The 16,477-nt window shown below is 48.3% G+C and overlaps 1 protein-coding gene across 8 annotated transcripts in view; it reads right to left on the bottom strand.

The window, feature by feature from the left end:
* The window catches only part of EYA4 (EYA transcriptional coactivator and phosphatase 4), a 251,265-nt gene that overhangs the window by 13,288 nt on the left and 221,500 nt on the right, over positions 1-16,477 (bottom strand). For all 8 annotated transcript variants that reach the window (XM_069973713.1, XM_069973715.1, XM_069973714.1 and 5 more), the window contains 3 exons: positions 15,366-15,455; positions 1,276-1,334; positions 495-655 (listed from right to left, as the gene is read on the bottom strand). In XM_069973713.1, the coding sequence (XP_069829814.1) occupies positions 495-655; positions 1,276-1,334; positions 15,366-15,455 (310 nt within the window). The remainder of the gene's footprint in view (positions 1-494; positions 656-1,275; positions 1,335-15,365; positions 15,456-16,477) is intronic.

The raw sequence follows: 16,477 nt of genomic DNA, 5'->3' as shown, positions 1-16,477 counted from the left end.
CCCTGCTACATTCTAGACATGTCAACATTGGAGAAGTTTGTGAGACTGACTCCTCAGAGATTTTTGCAGCTGTATATCCCGATGTGGAGATAGGGCACAAGTATAAGATCGCTGAGGGTCTGACCTCTGAGCCCCCAGGGATCTCTAGATCGGTGACCCGGTTACGTTGTTATGAATGGAGCTGCTGGTTAGTGCGTGAGCCGCAGCTCCGTTCATCCTTTATAGAGCTGCCAAAGAGACCCGAGTACAGCACTTGGCTCTTTCTGGCGCCTCCATAGAGAATGAATGGTGATGCGAGTACACCCGAGGCAAACTTTATCGTAGGATTTATGACTTTTGATCAAGTTAACATGAAATACACCAGTGTAAATATTGCTTACTTTTATAAAACATACATATACACAAGGTTGAAGAATTCCCCCAGTTTCTTTTTGTATCTGTAAAGCACACACTGCCGCCATGATGGAAAAATCCTAAAAACAAACGTAAAATACCTCCTACATTGTTCTTGTAAGTATTATACAGCTCTTTTACTCGTCTGTATCGGAACGCCAACTTTCTCATCCAATCCACGCCACCCCTCACACCAGTCGGTAAGCAGAGTGTAGTACTGCTCGCTGCTGCCCGGAAGCCATCAGTGGCAAAACTGTAAGAACTTAAAAGGAAAAGATCATTCAAAATGTGTAAAGGTGAAACCTTCAGCTCCTATACAAAATAGGCAAATAGAAGGAAGATTACATTTACAGGATTCGTCAAGTTAAATATTTTTGCAAATACATTCATTTAGCAAAGTTGTCTCTTTCTCCTGATATCCTTCCATTGTTCCCACAGCATGTTGTCTCGGTTCCAGACCACCACTCTGCTCTAAAAGCAGCTGTCTGTCTGGTGTATATATACAGTACACAATATTTATATTATGTGAAGATTTACCGGTGTATCTATACGTTAGTCCTACCTACATTCCAGCCCTAGTGTCCCACATCGGATGTATTGATAACAATCTGTCAACATTGGGAGGAAGGAGGAGCATATCAAGAGAAGGAGAAAAGTTTGCTAAATCAATGTATTTGCAAAAATATTTACCTTGCCATACAAGTTTAACTATTTGAATTGAGGTAGGAAAACCCCCTTTAAGGGGTATAGCAACATAAAGGATCCACTTAAGGTGATAAATGCTTCTGATTATTAAATTCTGATAACTGATAATAGATATGTGTTGTTTGGTTGAATGGCTTTTTTATTATATGCTATAGCTCTAATCTGACTACACAATACCTTAAGTCTTGGCCATTATCATCTGAAGAAACATCATCGACATGGACCTGATCGCACTCCTAAAAAAACAAAAAAATATAGAGAAAGTGAATACATGACAAATTTGCGAAATAAAGAACACTAAGAAATATGTGTGTGTATTGCATGATACTGTATGTCTGGTTATGTAGCGTTCTTACTTTGTAACATAGGTCTTTACTGTATGTATGTATAACAGATTTTGGCCACAAGATGGCGCCAGTTTCCACTTTTTCTACACATATCTGAGAAATCACACTAAAGTGCACTTATGTTCTATATTATAACTCTCTGTAGTTTATCTGTTTATTTGGGTGTCAGATAATACTCTATGTATTATCTGACTATGTTCAGGGGTGGATGGTACTGTGAGAATTCACTTATGAAGCTCAGGTTACTGAATTGTATCCTCTACCCTTATAGAACAATGATCATTTTGGCTTCTGTAAGGGCTGAGCAGGATTCTGTCATAGGAAAGTTTTGCTTATTTCTACTATTTAATGGCCACAGGCTTCAAGATCCTCACTGACACTATTAGTTCTTTGCTGTTTTTTATTTTTTTAATTATCAGGGAACTTTAACGTATAGTTACATATGTTTGGCATGTCATGATTTCTTTTCAAAGGTGTACTCTGGTATTATTTTTTTAATCAGCTGGTGTCAGAAAGTTATACAGATTTGTACATTTCTTCTACTGAAAAATCTTAAGTCTTCGGATACTTATAAGCTGCTGTATGCCCTGCAGAAAGTGGTGTATTCTTTCCTGTCTGACACAGTGCTCTCTGCTGCCACCTCTGTCCATGTCAGGAACTGTTCAGAGCAGAATCAAATCCCCATAGAAATGCTCTCCTGCTCTGGACAGTCCCTGACATGGACAGAAGTGGCACAGAGCACTATGTCATAGGGGAAAGAATACACCACTTCCTAAGTTACTACATAACTAAAAAAAAAAATACTTCCTGAAGCCACCTAGGACCATAAGGGCTGGTTTCTCAGCAGTTTAACAATCCCAAAGGCAGCAGATAACTGTAATAATCATTAGCCTCAAAGCCTTCTGATGCAGGGGTATTCTGTTTTATTAGAACTGAAGGGGCATAACAAGCAAATTAATGCCAAACTATGACACCGCATAATAGTTCCCATCTGTTGCATGGAAAATCACTTCCATGTGATTTACTAATTAAAGAAGAATGTCTTGGAAACTTGTATAACGTCAGGAATACACCTGCGGGCTGTAGAAGAATGAAAGTCGGAAAAGACCCTCAGACACACAAGTTCATTTACTTAAAACAAGACAGGTTCAAAGGGGAACTTCAGCGAAAAATATTTTTTCAAAACAGACTGATGTCAGAAAGTTATATAAATTTGTAACATATTTCTGTTTAAAAAAAACCTCAATTCTAACAGTACTTATTAGCTGGTGTATGTCCTGAAGGAAGTGGTGTATTGTTTCCAGGCACAGTGCTCTCTGCTGCCACCTCTGTCTGTGTCAGGAACTGTCCAGAGCAGGAGAGGTTTTCTGCTCTGAACAGTTCCTGTCAGGGACAGAGGTGGCAGCAGAGAGCACTTTGTCAGGCTGGAAACAATACACCACTTATTGCAGGACATATAGCAGCTAATAAGTACTGTTAGACTTGAGGTATTTTTTTTTAATAGAAGTAAATTACAAATCTATATAACTTTCTGACATCAAAACATGACGTCTATTTCTATAGGGGAAAAAAAAAATAACTTTTGTCAGGTGTTTTAATGCCTGTGTCCCCAAAAATGTTTCTTTCTGTGTGTTCATATACAACATAGCAATATATTACATTTTTACTTTTCTAACAAAGATATTCATGAAACTCAACATCCCTCTGATAGTAATGAATTGCCGGGGCACAAGACATGTAGGGGGAGATTTATCAAACATGGTGTAAAGTGAAACTGACTCAGTTGCCCCTAGCAACCAATCAGATTCCACCTTTCATTCCTCACAGACTCTTTGGAAAATGAAAGGTGGAATCTGATTGGTATATAACCTATATTAGAACATCCAACCTTGGTTCAAATCAAAGAAAATATATATAGGGTCAACCTCAACTTATTATACCTATAATAACCCCATAAATAATCCAAAAAAATCTTTTATAAATCCAAATTAATTTTTATTAAAGCACAACAACCCATAATCCCATAAAAAACATATACACACAGACAGGTTAAAAACAGGAGGAGTCAGGACAAAAATTATACATGATTAATCACAAAAATTCTATAATGTGGCACAAAATAACCCAAATGATTATAACAGTATACACATTACATATGGCAGTATCTGCATATTGCACTAGTTGAATTAGTGTTGACAATTGTATATTGCACTAGACCCCAGATAGCAGCATATATTTATTGCACAAGCTGAAAAGTATATCACAACTACTGTATATTGCATTCATAAAGAGTATATATAGCAGCACACAGTTATTGCACAAAAAGTCCCAATCATGGATATGTGTATCCAGGGCCGCTTTAACCTAGGTGCATATGGTGCACGTGCACCGGGCCCCATAGTTCAGATCACGTGACAGGGGCCCCCCCGGCTGAGGAGAGCAGTGAAGGGGAAGGAGCTGAAGACACAAGTGTCGGCGCTCTGTGACACCTGTAGCAGTGCGGGGCTGGTGGTGGTCGGGAAGGAGGAGGACTGTAGCGGCTTCCTGTGAGACAGAGTGACCGGGTCTTACAGGAAGCAGCTACAGGCTGCACTCCATGCTCTGCTGGCCCTGTCTGCGGGGAGCCCAGGAGGCAGTGCCGACTGTACAAGCATCCAGCCTCTCCCCAGGCAGAGTGTGTGGAGGCTGGGGAGCAGCACCTGCACCATGGATGTAAGTAGTAGGAGCCGGGGGGGGTGTGGAGGGGGGGGAATTGAAGCTGGGGGCCCACTGACAGAGGATTAGCCCACCGGACCTGTCCGGAGTATGTCCCGATAAGCCCCGCCCCCCTGGTCTCAAGCCCCGCCCCCGGCACAGACCACAGGTGGTATTTTAACACTTACTGACATTCAGAAGTCACCCAGCTTTCCTGCATCTTATATTGTATGACTGAGGCCACCCAGCTTTCCCAGGATCTTAGTCTTAGTATGATGGGGGGGTCACAAGATCTTACAGACTACAAGGTTTGAGTCATTCTTCCTAGTCTGTAAGCTCCTGTGTCCCCCCAGTCCTCCTCCTAGTCTGTAAGCTCCTGTGTCCCCCCAGTCCTCCTAGTCTGTAAGCTCCTGTGTCCCCCAGTCCTCCTCCTAGTGTGTAAGCTCCTGTGTCCCCCCAGTCCTCCTAGTCTGTAAGCTCCTGTGCCCCCCAGTCCTCCTCCTAGTCTGTAAGCTCCTGTGTCCCCCCAGTCCTCCTCCTAGTCTGTAAGCTCCTGTGTCCCCCCAGTCCTCCTAGTCTGTAAGCTCCTGTGTCCCCCCAGTCCTCCTAGTCTGTAAGCTCCTGTGTCCCCCCAGTCCTCCTAGTCTGTAAGCTCCTGTGTCCCCCCAGTCCTCCTCCTAGTCTGTAAGCTCCTGTGTCCCCCCCAGTCCTCCTAGTCTGTAAGCTCCTGTGTCCCCCAGTCCTCCTCCTAGTCTGTAAGCTCCTGTGTCCCCCCCAATCCTCCTAGTCTGTAAGCTCCTATGTCCCCCCAGTCCTCCTCCTAGTGTGTAAGCTCCTGTGTCCCCCCAGTCCTCCTCCTAGTGTGTAAACTCCTGTGCCCCCCCCCCAGTCCTCCTAGTCTGTAATCTCCTGTGTCCCCCCCCCCCAGTCCTCCTAGTCTGTAAACTCCTGTCCCCCCCAGTCCTCCTCCTAGTCTGTAAGCTCCTATGTCCCCCCAGTCCTCCTCCTAGTGTGTAAGCTCCTGTGTCCCCCCAGTCCTCCTCCTAGTGTGTAAGCTCCTGTGTCCCCCCCCCAGTCCTCCTAGTCTGTAATCTCCTGTGTCCCCCCCAGTCCTCCTAGTCTGTAAGCTCCTGTCCCCCCCAGTCCTCCTCCTAGTCTGTAAGCTCCTGTGTCCCCCCAGTCCTCCTAGTCTGTAAGCTCCTGTCCCCCCCAGTCCTCCTCCTAGTCTGTAAGCTCCTGTGTCCCCCCAGTCCTCCTAGTCTGTAAGCTCCTGTCCCCCCAGTCCTCCTCCTAGTCTGTAAGCTCCTGTGTCCCCCCAGTCCTCCTAGTCTGTAAGCTCCTATGTCCCCCCAGTCATCCTAGTCTGTAAGCTCCTGTGTCCCCCCAGTCCTCCTCCTAGTCTGTAAGCTCCTGTCCCCCCCAGTCTGTAAGCTCCTGTGTCCCCCAGTCCTCCTAGTCTGTAAGCTCCTGTGTCCCCCAGTCCTCCTCCTAGTCTGTAAGCTCCTGTGTCCCCCAGTCCTCCTCCTAGTCTGTAAGCTCCTGTGTCCCCCCCCCAGTCCTCCTAGTCTGTAAGCTCCTGTGTCCCCCCAGTCCTCCTAGTGTGTAAGCTCCTGTGTCCCCCCAGTCCTCCTAGTGTGTAAGCTCCTGTGTCCCCAGTCCTCCTAGTCTGTAAGCTCCTGTGTCCCCCCCCAGTCCTCCTAGTCTGTAAGCTCCTGTGTCCCCCCAGTCCTCCTCCTAGTCTGTAAGCTCCTGTGTCCCCCCAGTCCTCCTAGTCTGTAAGCTCCTGTGTCCCCCCAGTCCTCCTAGTCTGTAAGCTCCTGTGTCCCCCCAGTCCTCCTAGTCTGTAAGCTCCTGTGTCCCCCAGTCCTCCTCCTAGTCTGTAAGCTCCTGTGTCCCCCCAGTCCTCCTAGTCTGTAAGTTCCTGTGTCCCCCCAGTCCTCCTAGTCTGTAAGCTCCTGTGTCCCCCCAGTCCTCCTAGTCTGTAAGCTCCTGTGTCCCCCCAGTCCTCCTAGTGTGTAAGCTCCTGTGTCCTCCCAGTCCTCCTAGTCTGTAAGCTCCTGTGTCCCCCCAGTCCTCCTAGTCTGTAAGCTCCTGTGTCCCCCCAGTCCTCCTAGTCTGTAAGCTCCTGTGTCCCCCCAGTCCTCCTAGTGTGTAAGCTCTTGTGTCCTCCCAGTCCTCCTAGTCTATAAGCTCCTGGGTCCCCCCAGTCCTCCTCCTAGTCTGTAAGCTCCTGTGTCCCCCCAGTCCTTCTAGTCTGTAAGCTCCTGTCCCCCCCAGTCCTCCTATTCTGTAAGCTCCTGTGTCCCCCAGTCCTCCTAGTCTGTAAGCTCCTATGTCCCCCCCAGTCCTCCTCCTAGTCTGTAAGCTCCTGTGTCCCCCCAGTCCTCCTAGTCTGTAAGCTCCTGTGTCCCCCCAGTCCTCCTAGTCTGTAAGCTCCTGTGTCCCCCCAGTCCTCCTAGTGTGTAAGCTCCTGTGTCCTCCCAGTCCTCCTAGTCTATAAGCTCCTGTGTCCCCCCAGTCCTCCTAGTCTATAAGCTCCTGTGTCCCCCCAGTCCTCCTCCTAGTCTGTAAGCTCCTGCGTCCCCCCAGTCCTCCTAGTCTGTAAGCTCCTGGGTCCCCCCAGTCCTCCTAGTCTGTAAGCTCCTGGGTCCCCCCAGTCCTCCTAGTCTGTAAGCTCCTGTGTCCCCCCCAGTCCTCCTCCTAGTCTGTAAGCTCCTGTGTCCCCCCCAGTCCTCCTAGTCTGTAAGCTCTTGTGTCCCCCCAGTCCTCCTAGTCTGTAAGCTCTTGTGTCCCCCCAGTCCTCCTAGTCTGTAAGCTCCTGGGTCCCCCCAGTCCTCCTAGTCTGTAAGCTTCTGTGTCCCCCAGTCCTCCTAGTCTGTAAACTCCTATGTCCCCCCAGTCCTCCTCCTAGTCTGTAAGCTCCTGTGTCCCCCAGTCCTCCTCCTAGTCTGTAAGCTCCTGTGTCCCCCCCAGTCCTCCTAGTCTGTAAGCTCCTATGTCCCCCAGTCCTCCTCCTAGTCTGTAAGCTCCTGTGTCCCCCCAGTCCTCCTAGTCTGTAAGCTCCTGTGTCCCCCAGTCCTCCTCCTAGTCTGTAAGCTCCTGTGTCCCCCCAGTCCTCCTAGTCTGTAAGCTCCTATGTCCCCCCCAGTCCTCCTAGTGTGTAAGCTCCTGTGTCCCCCCAGTCCTCCTAGTCTGTAAGCTCCTGTGTCCCCCAGTCCTCCTAGTCTGTAAACTCCTGTGTCCCCCCAGTCCTCCTAGTCTGTAAGCTCCTGTGTGCCCCCCAGTCCTCCTCCTAGTCTGTAAGCTTCTGTGTCCCCCCAGTCCTCCTAGTCTGTAAGCTCCTGTGTCCCCCAGTCCTCCTCCTAGTCTGTAAGCTCCTATGTCCCCCAGTCCTCCTCCTAGTCTGTAAGCTCCTGTGTCCCCCCAGTCCTCCTAGTCTGTAAGCTCCTGTGTCCCCCAGTCCTCCTCCTAGTCTGTAAGCTCCTGTGTCCCCCCAGTCCTCCTAGTCTGTAAGCTCCTATGTCCCCCCCAGTCCTCCTAGTGTGTAAGCTCCTGTGTCTCCCCAGTCCTCCTAGTCTGTAAGCTCCTGTGTCCTCCAGTCCTCCTAGTCTGTAAACTCCTGTGTCCCCCCAGTCCTCCTAGTCTGTAAGCTCCTGTGTCCCCCCAGTCCTCCTCCTAGTCTGTAAGCTCCTGTGTCCCCCCAGTCCTCCTCCTAGTCTGTAAGCTCATGTGTCCCCCCAGTCCTCCTAGTCTGTAAGCTCCTGTGTCCCCCCAGTCCTCCTAGTCTGTAAGCTCCTGTGTCCCCCAGTCCTCCTAGTGTGTAAGCTCCTGTGTCCCCCCAGTCCTCCTAGTCTGTAAGCTCCTGTGTCCCCCAGTCCTCCTAGTGTGTAAGCTCCTGTGTCCCCCCAGTCCTCCTAGTCTGTAAGCTCCTGTGTCCCCCAGTCCTCCTAGTCTGTAAACTCCTGTGTCCCCCCAGTCCTCCTAGTCTGTAAGCTCCTGTGTCCCCCCAGTCCTCCTCCTAGTCTGTAAGCTCCTGTGTCCCCCCAGTCCTCCTCCTAGTCTGTAAGCTCATGTGTCCCCCCAGTCCTCCTAGTCTGTAAGCTCCTGTGTCCCCCCAGTTCTCCTAGTCTGTAAGCTCCTGTGTCCCCCCCCCAGTCCTCCTCCTAGTCTGTAAGCTCCTGTGCCCCCAGTCCTCCTCCTAGTCTGTAAGCTCCTGTGTCCCCCAGTCCTCCTCCTAGTCTGTAAGCTCCTGTGTCCCCCCAGTCCTCCTAGTCTGTAAGCTCCTGTGTCCCCCCAGTCCTCCTAGTCTGTAAGCTCCTGTGCCCCCAGTCCTCCTCCTAGTCTGTAAGCTCCTGTGTCCCCCAGTCCTCCTCCTAGTCTGTAAGCTCCTGTGTCCCCCAGTCCTCCTCCTAGTCTGTAAGCTCCTGTGTCCCCCAGTCCTCCTAGTCTGTAAGCTCCTGTGTCCCCCCAGTCCTCCTAGTGTGTAAGCTCCTGTGTCCCCAGTCCTCCTAGTCTGTAAGCTCCTGTGTCCCCCCCCAGTCCTCCTAGTCTGTAAGCTCCTGTGTCCCCCCAGTCCTCCTCCTAGTCTGTAAGCTCCTGTGTCCCCCCAGTCCTCCTAGTCTGTAAGCTCCTGTGTCCCCCCCAGTCCTCCTAGTCTGTAAGCTCCTGTGTCCCCCCAGTCCTCCTAGTCTGTAAGCTCCTGTGTCCCCCAGTCCTCCTCCTAGTCTGTAAGCTCCTGTGTCCCCCAGTCCTCCTAGTCTGTAAGCTCCTGTGTCCCCCAGTCCTCCTAGTCTGTAAGCTCCTGTGTCCCCCCAGTCCTCCTAGTCTGTAAGCTCCTGTGTCCCCCCAGTCCTCCTAGTCTGTAAGCTCCTGTGTCCCCCCAGTCCTCCTAGTCTGTAAGCTCCTGTGTCCCCCCAGTCCTCCTAGTCTGTAAACTCCTGTGTCCCCCCAGTCCTCCTAGTCTGTAAGCTCCTGTGTCCCCCCAGTCCTCCTAGTGTGTAAGCTCTTGTGTCCTCCCAGTCCTCCTAGTCTATAAGCTCCTGTGTCCCCCCAGTCCTCCTAGTCTATAAGCTCCTGTGTCCCCCCAGTCCTCCTCCTAGTCTGTAAGCTCCTGTGTCCCCCCAGTCCTCCTAGTCTGTAAGCTCCTGGGTCCCCCCAGTCCTCCTAGTCTGTAAGCTCCTGGGTCCCCCCAGTCCTCCTAGTCTGTAAGCTCCTGTGTCCCCCCCAGTCCTCCTAGTCTGTAAGCTCCTGTGTTCCCCCAGTCCTCCTCCTAGTCTGTAAGCTCCTGTGTCCCCCCAGTCCTCCTAGTCTGTAAGCTCCTATGTCCCCCCCAGTCCTCCTAGTCTGTAAGCTCCTGTGTCCCCCCAGTCCTCCTCCTAGTCTGTAAGCTCCTGTGTCCCCCCAGTCCTCCTCCTAGTCTGTAAGCTCCTGTGTCCCCCAGTCCTCCTCCTAGTCTGTAAGCTCCTGTGTCCCCCCAGTCCTCCTAGTCTGTAAGCTCCTATGTCCCCCCAGTCCTCCTCCTAGTCTGTAAGCTCCTATGTCCCCCCAGTCCTCCTCCTAGTGTGTAAGCTCCTGTGTCCCCCCAGTCCTCCTGGTCTGTAAGCTCCTGTGTCCCCCAGTCCTCCTAGTCTGTAAGCTCCTGTGTCCCCCCAGTCCTCCTAGTCTGTAAGCTCCTGTGTCCCCCAGTCCTCCTAGTCTGTAAGCTCCTGTGTCCCCCAGTCCTCCTAGTCTGTAAACTCCTGTGTCCCCCAGTCCTCCTAGTCTGTAAACTCCTGTGTCCCCCCAGTCCTCCTAGTCTGTAAGCTCCTGTGTCCCCCAGTCCTCCTAGTCTGTAAGCTCCTGTGTCCCCCCAGTCCTCCTAGTCTGTAAGCTCCTGTGTCCCCCCCAGTCCTCCTAGTCTGTAAGCTCCTGTGCCCTCAGTCCTCCTAGTCTGTAAGCTCCTGTGTCCCCCCCAGTCCTCCTAGTCTGTAAGCTCCTGGGTCCCCCCAGTCCTCCTCCTAGTCTGTAAGCTCCTGTGTCCCCCCAGTCCTTCTAGTCTGTAAGCTCCTGTCCCCCCCAGTCCTCCTAGTCTGTAAGCTCCTGTGTCCCCCAGTCCTCCTAGTCTGTAAGCTCCTATGTCCCCCCCAGTCCTCCTCCTAGTCTGTAAGCTCCTGTGTCCCCCCAGTCCTCCTAGTCTGTAAGCTCCTGTGTCCCCCCAGTCCTCCTAGTCTGTAAGCTCCTGTGTCCCCCCAGTCCTCCTAGTGTGTAAGCTCCTGTGTCCTCCCAGTCCTCCTAGTCTATAAGCTCCTGTGTCCCCCCAGTCCTCCTAGTCTATAAACTCCTGTGTCCCCCCAGTCCTCCTCCTAGTCTGTAAGCTCCTGTGTCCCCCCAGTCTGTAAGCTCCTGGGTCCCCCCAGTCCTCCTAGTCTGTAAGCTCCTGTGTCCCCCCCAGTCCTCCTCCTAGTCTGTAAGCTCCTGTGTCCCCCCCAGTCCTCCTAGTCTGTAAGCTCTTGTGTCCCCCCAGTCCTCCTCCTAGTCTGTAAGCTCCTGTGTCCCCCCAGTCCTCCTCCTAGTCTGTAAGCTCATGTGTCCCCCCAGTCCTCCTAGTCTGTAAGCTCCTGTGTCCCCCCAGTCCTCCTAGTCTGTAAGCTCCTGTGCCCCCCCCCAGTCCTCCTCCTAGTCTGTAAGCTCCTGTGCCCCCAGTCCTCCTCCTAGTCTGTAAGCTCCTGTGTCCCCCAGTCCTCCTCCTAGTCTGTAAGCTCCTGTGTCCCCCCAGTCCTCCTAGTCTGTAAGCTCCTGTGTCCCCCCAGTCCTCCTAGTCTGTAAGCTCCTGTGCCCCCAGTCCTCCTCCTAGTCTGTAAGCTCCTGTGTCCCCCAGTCCTCCTCCTAGTCTGTAAGCTCCTGTGTCCCCCAGTCCTCCTCCTAGTCTGTAAGCTCCTGTGTCCCCCAGTCCTCCTAGTCTGTAAGCTCCTGTGTCCCCCAGTCCTCCTAGTGTGTAAGCTCCTGTGTCCCCCCAGTCCTCCTAGTCTGTAAGCTCCTGTGTCCCCCAGTCCTCCTAGTGTGTAAGCTCCTGTGTCCCCCCAGTCCTCCTAGTCTGTAAGCTCCTGTGTCCCCCAGTCCTCCTAGTCTGTAAACTCCTGTGTCCCCCCAGTCCTCCTAGTCTGTAAGCTCCTGTGTCCCCCCAGTCCTCCTCCTAGTCTGTAAGCTCCTGTGTCCCCCCAGTCCTCCTAGTCTGTAAGCTCCTGTGTCCCCCAGTCCTCCTCCTAGTCTGTAAGCTCCTGTGTCCCCCAGTCCTCCTAGTCTGTAATCTCCTGTGTCCCCCAGTCCTCCTAGTCTGTAAGCTCCTGTGTCCCTAGTCTGTAGGAGGAGGACTGGGGGGGACACAAGAGCTTACACACCCATACTCCCTGCAGTGGGAACCTGTTATAGCCAGAAACTGTTCCAGTGGTGATATTAGGTCTGTACGTGCCCCCACTAGCTTCACTCTCCATTATTCATAAAGATTTAGGGGTATTGTACCTGACATAGCAATGCTCCCTGACTATACTCCCTTTTTATAACTTGTCATAAAACCTGATGCACTGAGTATAATGCACCAGTGATAATACCTGATAAATATAATTCAGTTAAGCTTTATAAGGAGAGGGGGCCCACTCTTGAGGTCTGTGCACTGGGCCCACCAGTGTATTAAAACGGCCCTGTGTGTATCGCATCCCTGTAAGGATGCAACCATGCATGTGCTCACTATATCCCTATGCACTGTAAACCATGTATCCAAATGCCACACTGCAGGGTTGGTGTTCCCCTCAAATGGGGTGTGGAGTGGAGGAGTCAGGACATTCAGATTGGGTGAGTGTATTGATCCCTATATACTATTCTGATGGTTATTTGAGGGGAACACCAACCCTGCAGTGTGGCATTTGGATACATGGTTTACAGTGCATAGGGATATAGTGAGCACATGCATGGTTGCATCCTTACAGGGATGCGATACACATATCCATGATTGGGACTTTTTGTGCAATAACTGTGTGCTGCTATATATACTCTTTATTAATGCAATATACAGTAGTTGTGATATACTTTTCAGCTTGTGCAATAAATATCTGCTGCCATCTGGGGTCTAGTGCAAAATACTGTACAATTGTCAACACTAATTCAGCTAGTGCAATATGCAGATACTGCCATATGTAATGTGTATACTGTTATAATCATTACGGGTTGTTGGGATCTGATTGGTTGCTAGGGGCAACTGAGCCAGTTTTACTTTACACCATGTATGATAAATCTCCCCCGTAGAGTTGTAAATATGTTTTAGGTTGTCTGTAGTTCAGGGAAAAGGCTGGAGGAAGAAGGGAGTGATACTGCAGTCTCTCTACCTGTGTAGTGTATGGCTATGTTCACACAACTGTTGGTACATTGTGCTAGTTTAAGTGGAATGATTTCCCTTTGGAAATGGCTTTAATTGAAAAGTCTATTGAATTTAATAGTTAAAACAGTGAAAGGACGGTGAAAAAAGAAAAACAATGTGTGAACAACTAAAAAATAGCGTCTGCTGTTTGCAAAAGACGTCCGAAAATAATTGTCATGATCATTAGTTTGACTTCTGTGCATACAACGTCCGTTATTTTATATACTGTGTGCATTGGACGTCCGTCATTACATTGACTTCAATGCATTGCAATTAAATAGTGGACGCCTTTTCTTTTTTTGTACGAAATGTGAACATAGCCCATTAGTCTCAAGTAGGAGAGCAGCAAAGAGAAGACAGTTTTCCACTACAATTACACAGGTTACCTCTCTAGGAAAGCCACTTTAGACATGCACTGACTATGATAAATGTTGGATGAGTATTTTAAATGTAAAATAATGCACTTTGGGGAATCCTCTATCCAGGAATTGCATTTGCAGTTCAGTGTTAGCAAAGACTTCAGAAGAAAAGGATTAAGGGTCAGGGCAACACACTGATTGGCTGCACGGGAGAGCAGTACGCCGGGACCCCATGCAGCGAGGACAGGCAATGTATACAGAGCGGGAGCCGGGCAGCAGCTGAAGGGGTTAAGTGGCCGGCAGGATTACATACACGCAGCAGTCGTTCAGACCGCTGTGTGTATGTAGTGAAAGTGATCTGTCAGGACCTAGCCAACTCGCAGCGTTATTAACGCTGCAAGTCTGTACGTGTGAAGCTACCCTTAGGGGTAGTGATTTCTGACTGCCTCAAAATGGTCACCAGTGCGGCCAGGTGGTAGGAAAAGCTAATCGTGTGCTGGGCTGTATAGCTAGAGATATAACCAGTAGAAAGAGGATGATTAAGATTGTGTTGTGTATGTGAGAAAAATGACCATCATGAAGTGCTGTGCACAAGAGTAATTTTTCTACTATGCATCCTTTTTTCATTTTATTATGTTTCTGAGCGCTCATTCTCCTCACTCCCTGAAAGCAAGGAAAATGGGTGCTCGGAAACATATTCCTGCACCAGATTCAAAATTGATATACACTATATTCGAAAAAAGACTCTGGAACAGAGTACTGCACAATACTCAATTTTTAATAATAACTGGAGGAACACTTTAAGGCTATGTTTACACAATGACAAAATGGCAGCCACTTTTTTTTTTAATAACAACTGCTGTTATTTTATGAATAGCAGCTGTTATAAAACAACAGTTGGTATTTGACAGTAAACAACAGCCTTCCAATAAAAATGGTTGTCATTTTCATGGTGGATGTGTGAACATAGCCTTTGGGTGCGTGCACACTATGGAATCAGTATGGATAACCTGCTGTGGATTCCGTTCATGGTATAAACTCCGTTCTATGGTCAGACGGATTCCGCCGTCCGCCAAAAGAATTGACTTGTCATTTTTTTGGGTGGACGGCAGAATCCGCCCAAGCATAGAATGGAGTCTGTGGCATTGGCGGAGATGTGCACGGGTGCGAGCAGGGCTGAGGGGCTCAGATTCCGTAGTGTGAATGCACCTTTTCTGTGTTTATGACCCACTACTGGTTTTATTTAAAAATACAGATGACAATACTATCTGGAATACTGACCAAAATAGCGTTAGTGTGAACATAGCCTTAGGCCAGATTTACACGCCTGAATGCCTCTAATGGGTCTCCCTGCATCATAATTCGTTATGATGAGCTTCCAGATGGCTGCGGCTGCACACTACTAAACTGACATGGCTGTGTCACTTCTAGGCTATGTTCCCAAAGCGTCTTTTTAGGGAACATAGCCAAATAGCCTACTGTTTAACTGTTTCGGAGTTTACTGTATCATAATAAATTATGATGCAAGGAATCTTGTAAAGTTCAGTCCGTGATATACAGCCATCTTATGGCCCATATATGAGGACGTATGATTCTGGCCTAAAACTACTGACAGCTCCATGTTGTTGTGCATTTGATTACTTTAAGGCTATGCTCCCACTAAGTAATAATATCGGTGAAATCGGCCATCTTGTAACACAGACGGCTGCTAATCATGATCATTATTATCGTCCGTCTATTTAACGAGACAGATGCTTTTTAACGATATTACTTGGTGGGAGCATAGCCTTAAAGTTATCGAATGCTCAACAACATGGGCGCTATGGCTATGTTCCCACAATGTCTTTTTAGGTGAAATAATGGGCACTGTTTTAAAATAATGGCTGTTACTTTACAATGATTATGATCATCATTAACGGCCTTCATTATTATTTCAAAAAAGTCGCTGTGGGAACATAGCCTAGGCTATGTTCCCACACAGTAAATTAAAAGCAAAATAAGACAATATCAGGCCATGTTCACACATTGTCAAAAGTATAAAGGGCATGTTCATTATTTTATGGCCATTATTTTATAGGTTGTGTGCACTGACAGAGGATTTTACATTGACTTCAATAGGGCACATTATATTTTTGAAATTACGGCCATATTTTTTCCTTAAAATTATGTTTGTGCTTTTCTCTTTTGTGTGTATGTCGTGTGAACTTAGTCTAAGGGGGTTGCACACAGTCTTGTGGCATTTCATTCTGCCATTTTGAAAAAGCCAGAACTGTAAGGTCTACCAGCATCCTAATATACCCCAGCCTCCGACATTCCGCTGATTTTCTGATTATTGATATCTACATACATGTACAAGACTAACTGTTTGGTAAACACTCTGCTTTATATCTCTGTTCATCAAATGAGAAAGCAACAGCTGTTTAGGAGAGCACTCCCAGCCCAAATTTAGTAACACATACACCCCAGATCCTGGCTTACCTCCAAATCATTAAAAAATAAGTGTGCATCGGCGAGGTTGAAAATCATTTCTTCCATCCGCAGTCCAAGAGTCACAGCTGTTGGTGAATCCTTTAAAACATGAAGTATTACAAAGTCTCAATGAGATATGTAACTTGACTAAAATTATTCACATCAGGGATTTGATCACAGTTGTCTTACTCAGTTTCTTTGAAATCTCTAAACTTTAAAAGCTGGTAAAGTGCTTTCCAGAGTTGTGTCAACACTACTGTTGGCACAATGTTCTTCCTGCCGCTGTCTGCACCCTTGATTTTCACTCTGTTTATTACTATGCTATTGAATATTTACCACTAAGTACACATCGTAAAATGAAAGTAGTAGAAAAGTATAGGGCATTAAGATGTCCTTTTAAAGCTGAACGAGACCCCCGGAAATAACAACCAAAAATGAAACGCACTGTAAGGCTATGTTCACACGATGATTTTCTACAGCATTTATTTTAGACTCAAAACAACGTCCGTCATTCACCATACTTTGGCGATCATCATTGCAATGACAGTCATTGGTTCATTGTTTATGTTCAGGTTCGAGATGGATGCTTTTATTCACCATTTGGGTGTGGCTATTTTTAAAGGGAACCTGTTACCATAAAAATGCTACCTAAGCTATTGGGATCATGTTATAGAGCAGAAGGGGCTGAGTGGATTGATATATATTTTTAGGGGAAAAGATTCTGTATAGCTTGTAATTTATTGATTGTAATCTCTGATTTCCATAGTAAAGAGTCCAGACCATTGAGTGACACCGCCCACTGGACTCCTTACACAGAATGAGCAGGGATTTCAATCAACATGTTAAACAGTATATGAATCTTTCTCCTCAAAGATATATATATATATATGCAGTGTCCCAGAACATGCAGACTACTACTCCTATTATGGCCATTTCTCTTGCTGTGTCAATGCCTGTTCTGGTAAGTGTTTGCACTGCAACTGCTGCTGGTTTTCCCCTAGTATTCTCTGGTAATGTGCATTCTCATGTGTATTCTTATGTATTCCTGTGTATTATTACATTGTACAGTGGTATGCAAGGGGGGGGGGGGGGGGGGGGGGGGGGGGGTGGGGGGGGGGGGG

Source organism: Dendropsophus ebraccatus, chromosome 6, assembly GCF_027789765.1.
Source record: "Dendropsophus ebraccatus isolate aDenEbr1 chromosome 6, aDenEbr1.pat, whole genome shotgun sequence".
In the NCBI taxonomy this organism is placed as follows: domain Eukaryota; kingdom Metazoa; phylum Chordata; class Amphibia; order Anura; family Hylidae; genus Dendropsophus; species Dendropsophus ebraccatus.
The sequence above is the reverse complement of the archived record's forward strand: the minus strand, read 5'-3'. Positions and strand labels throughout refer to the sequence as shown.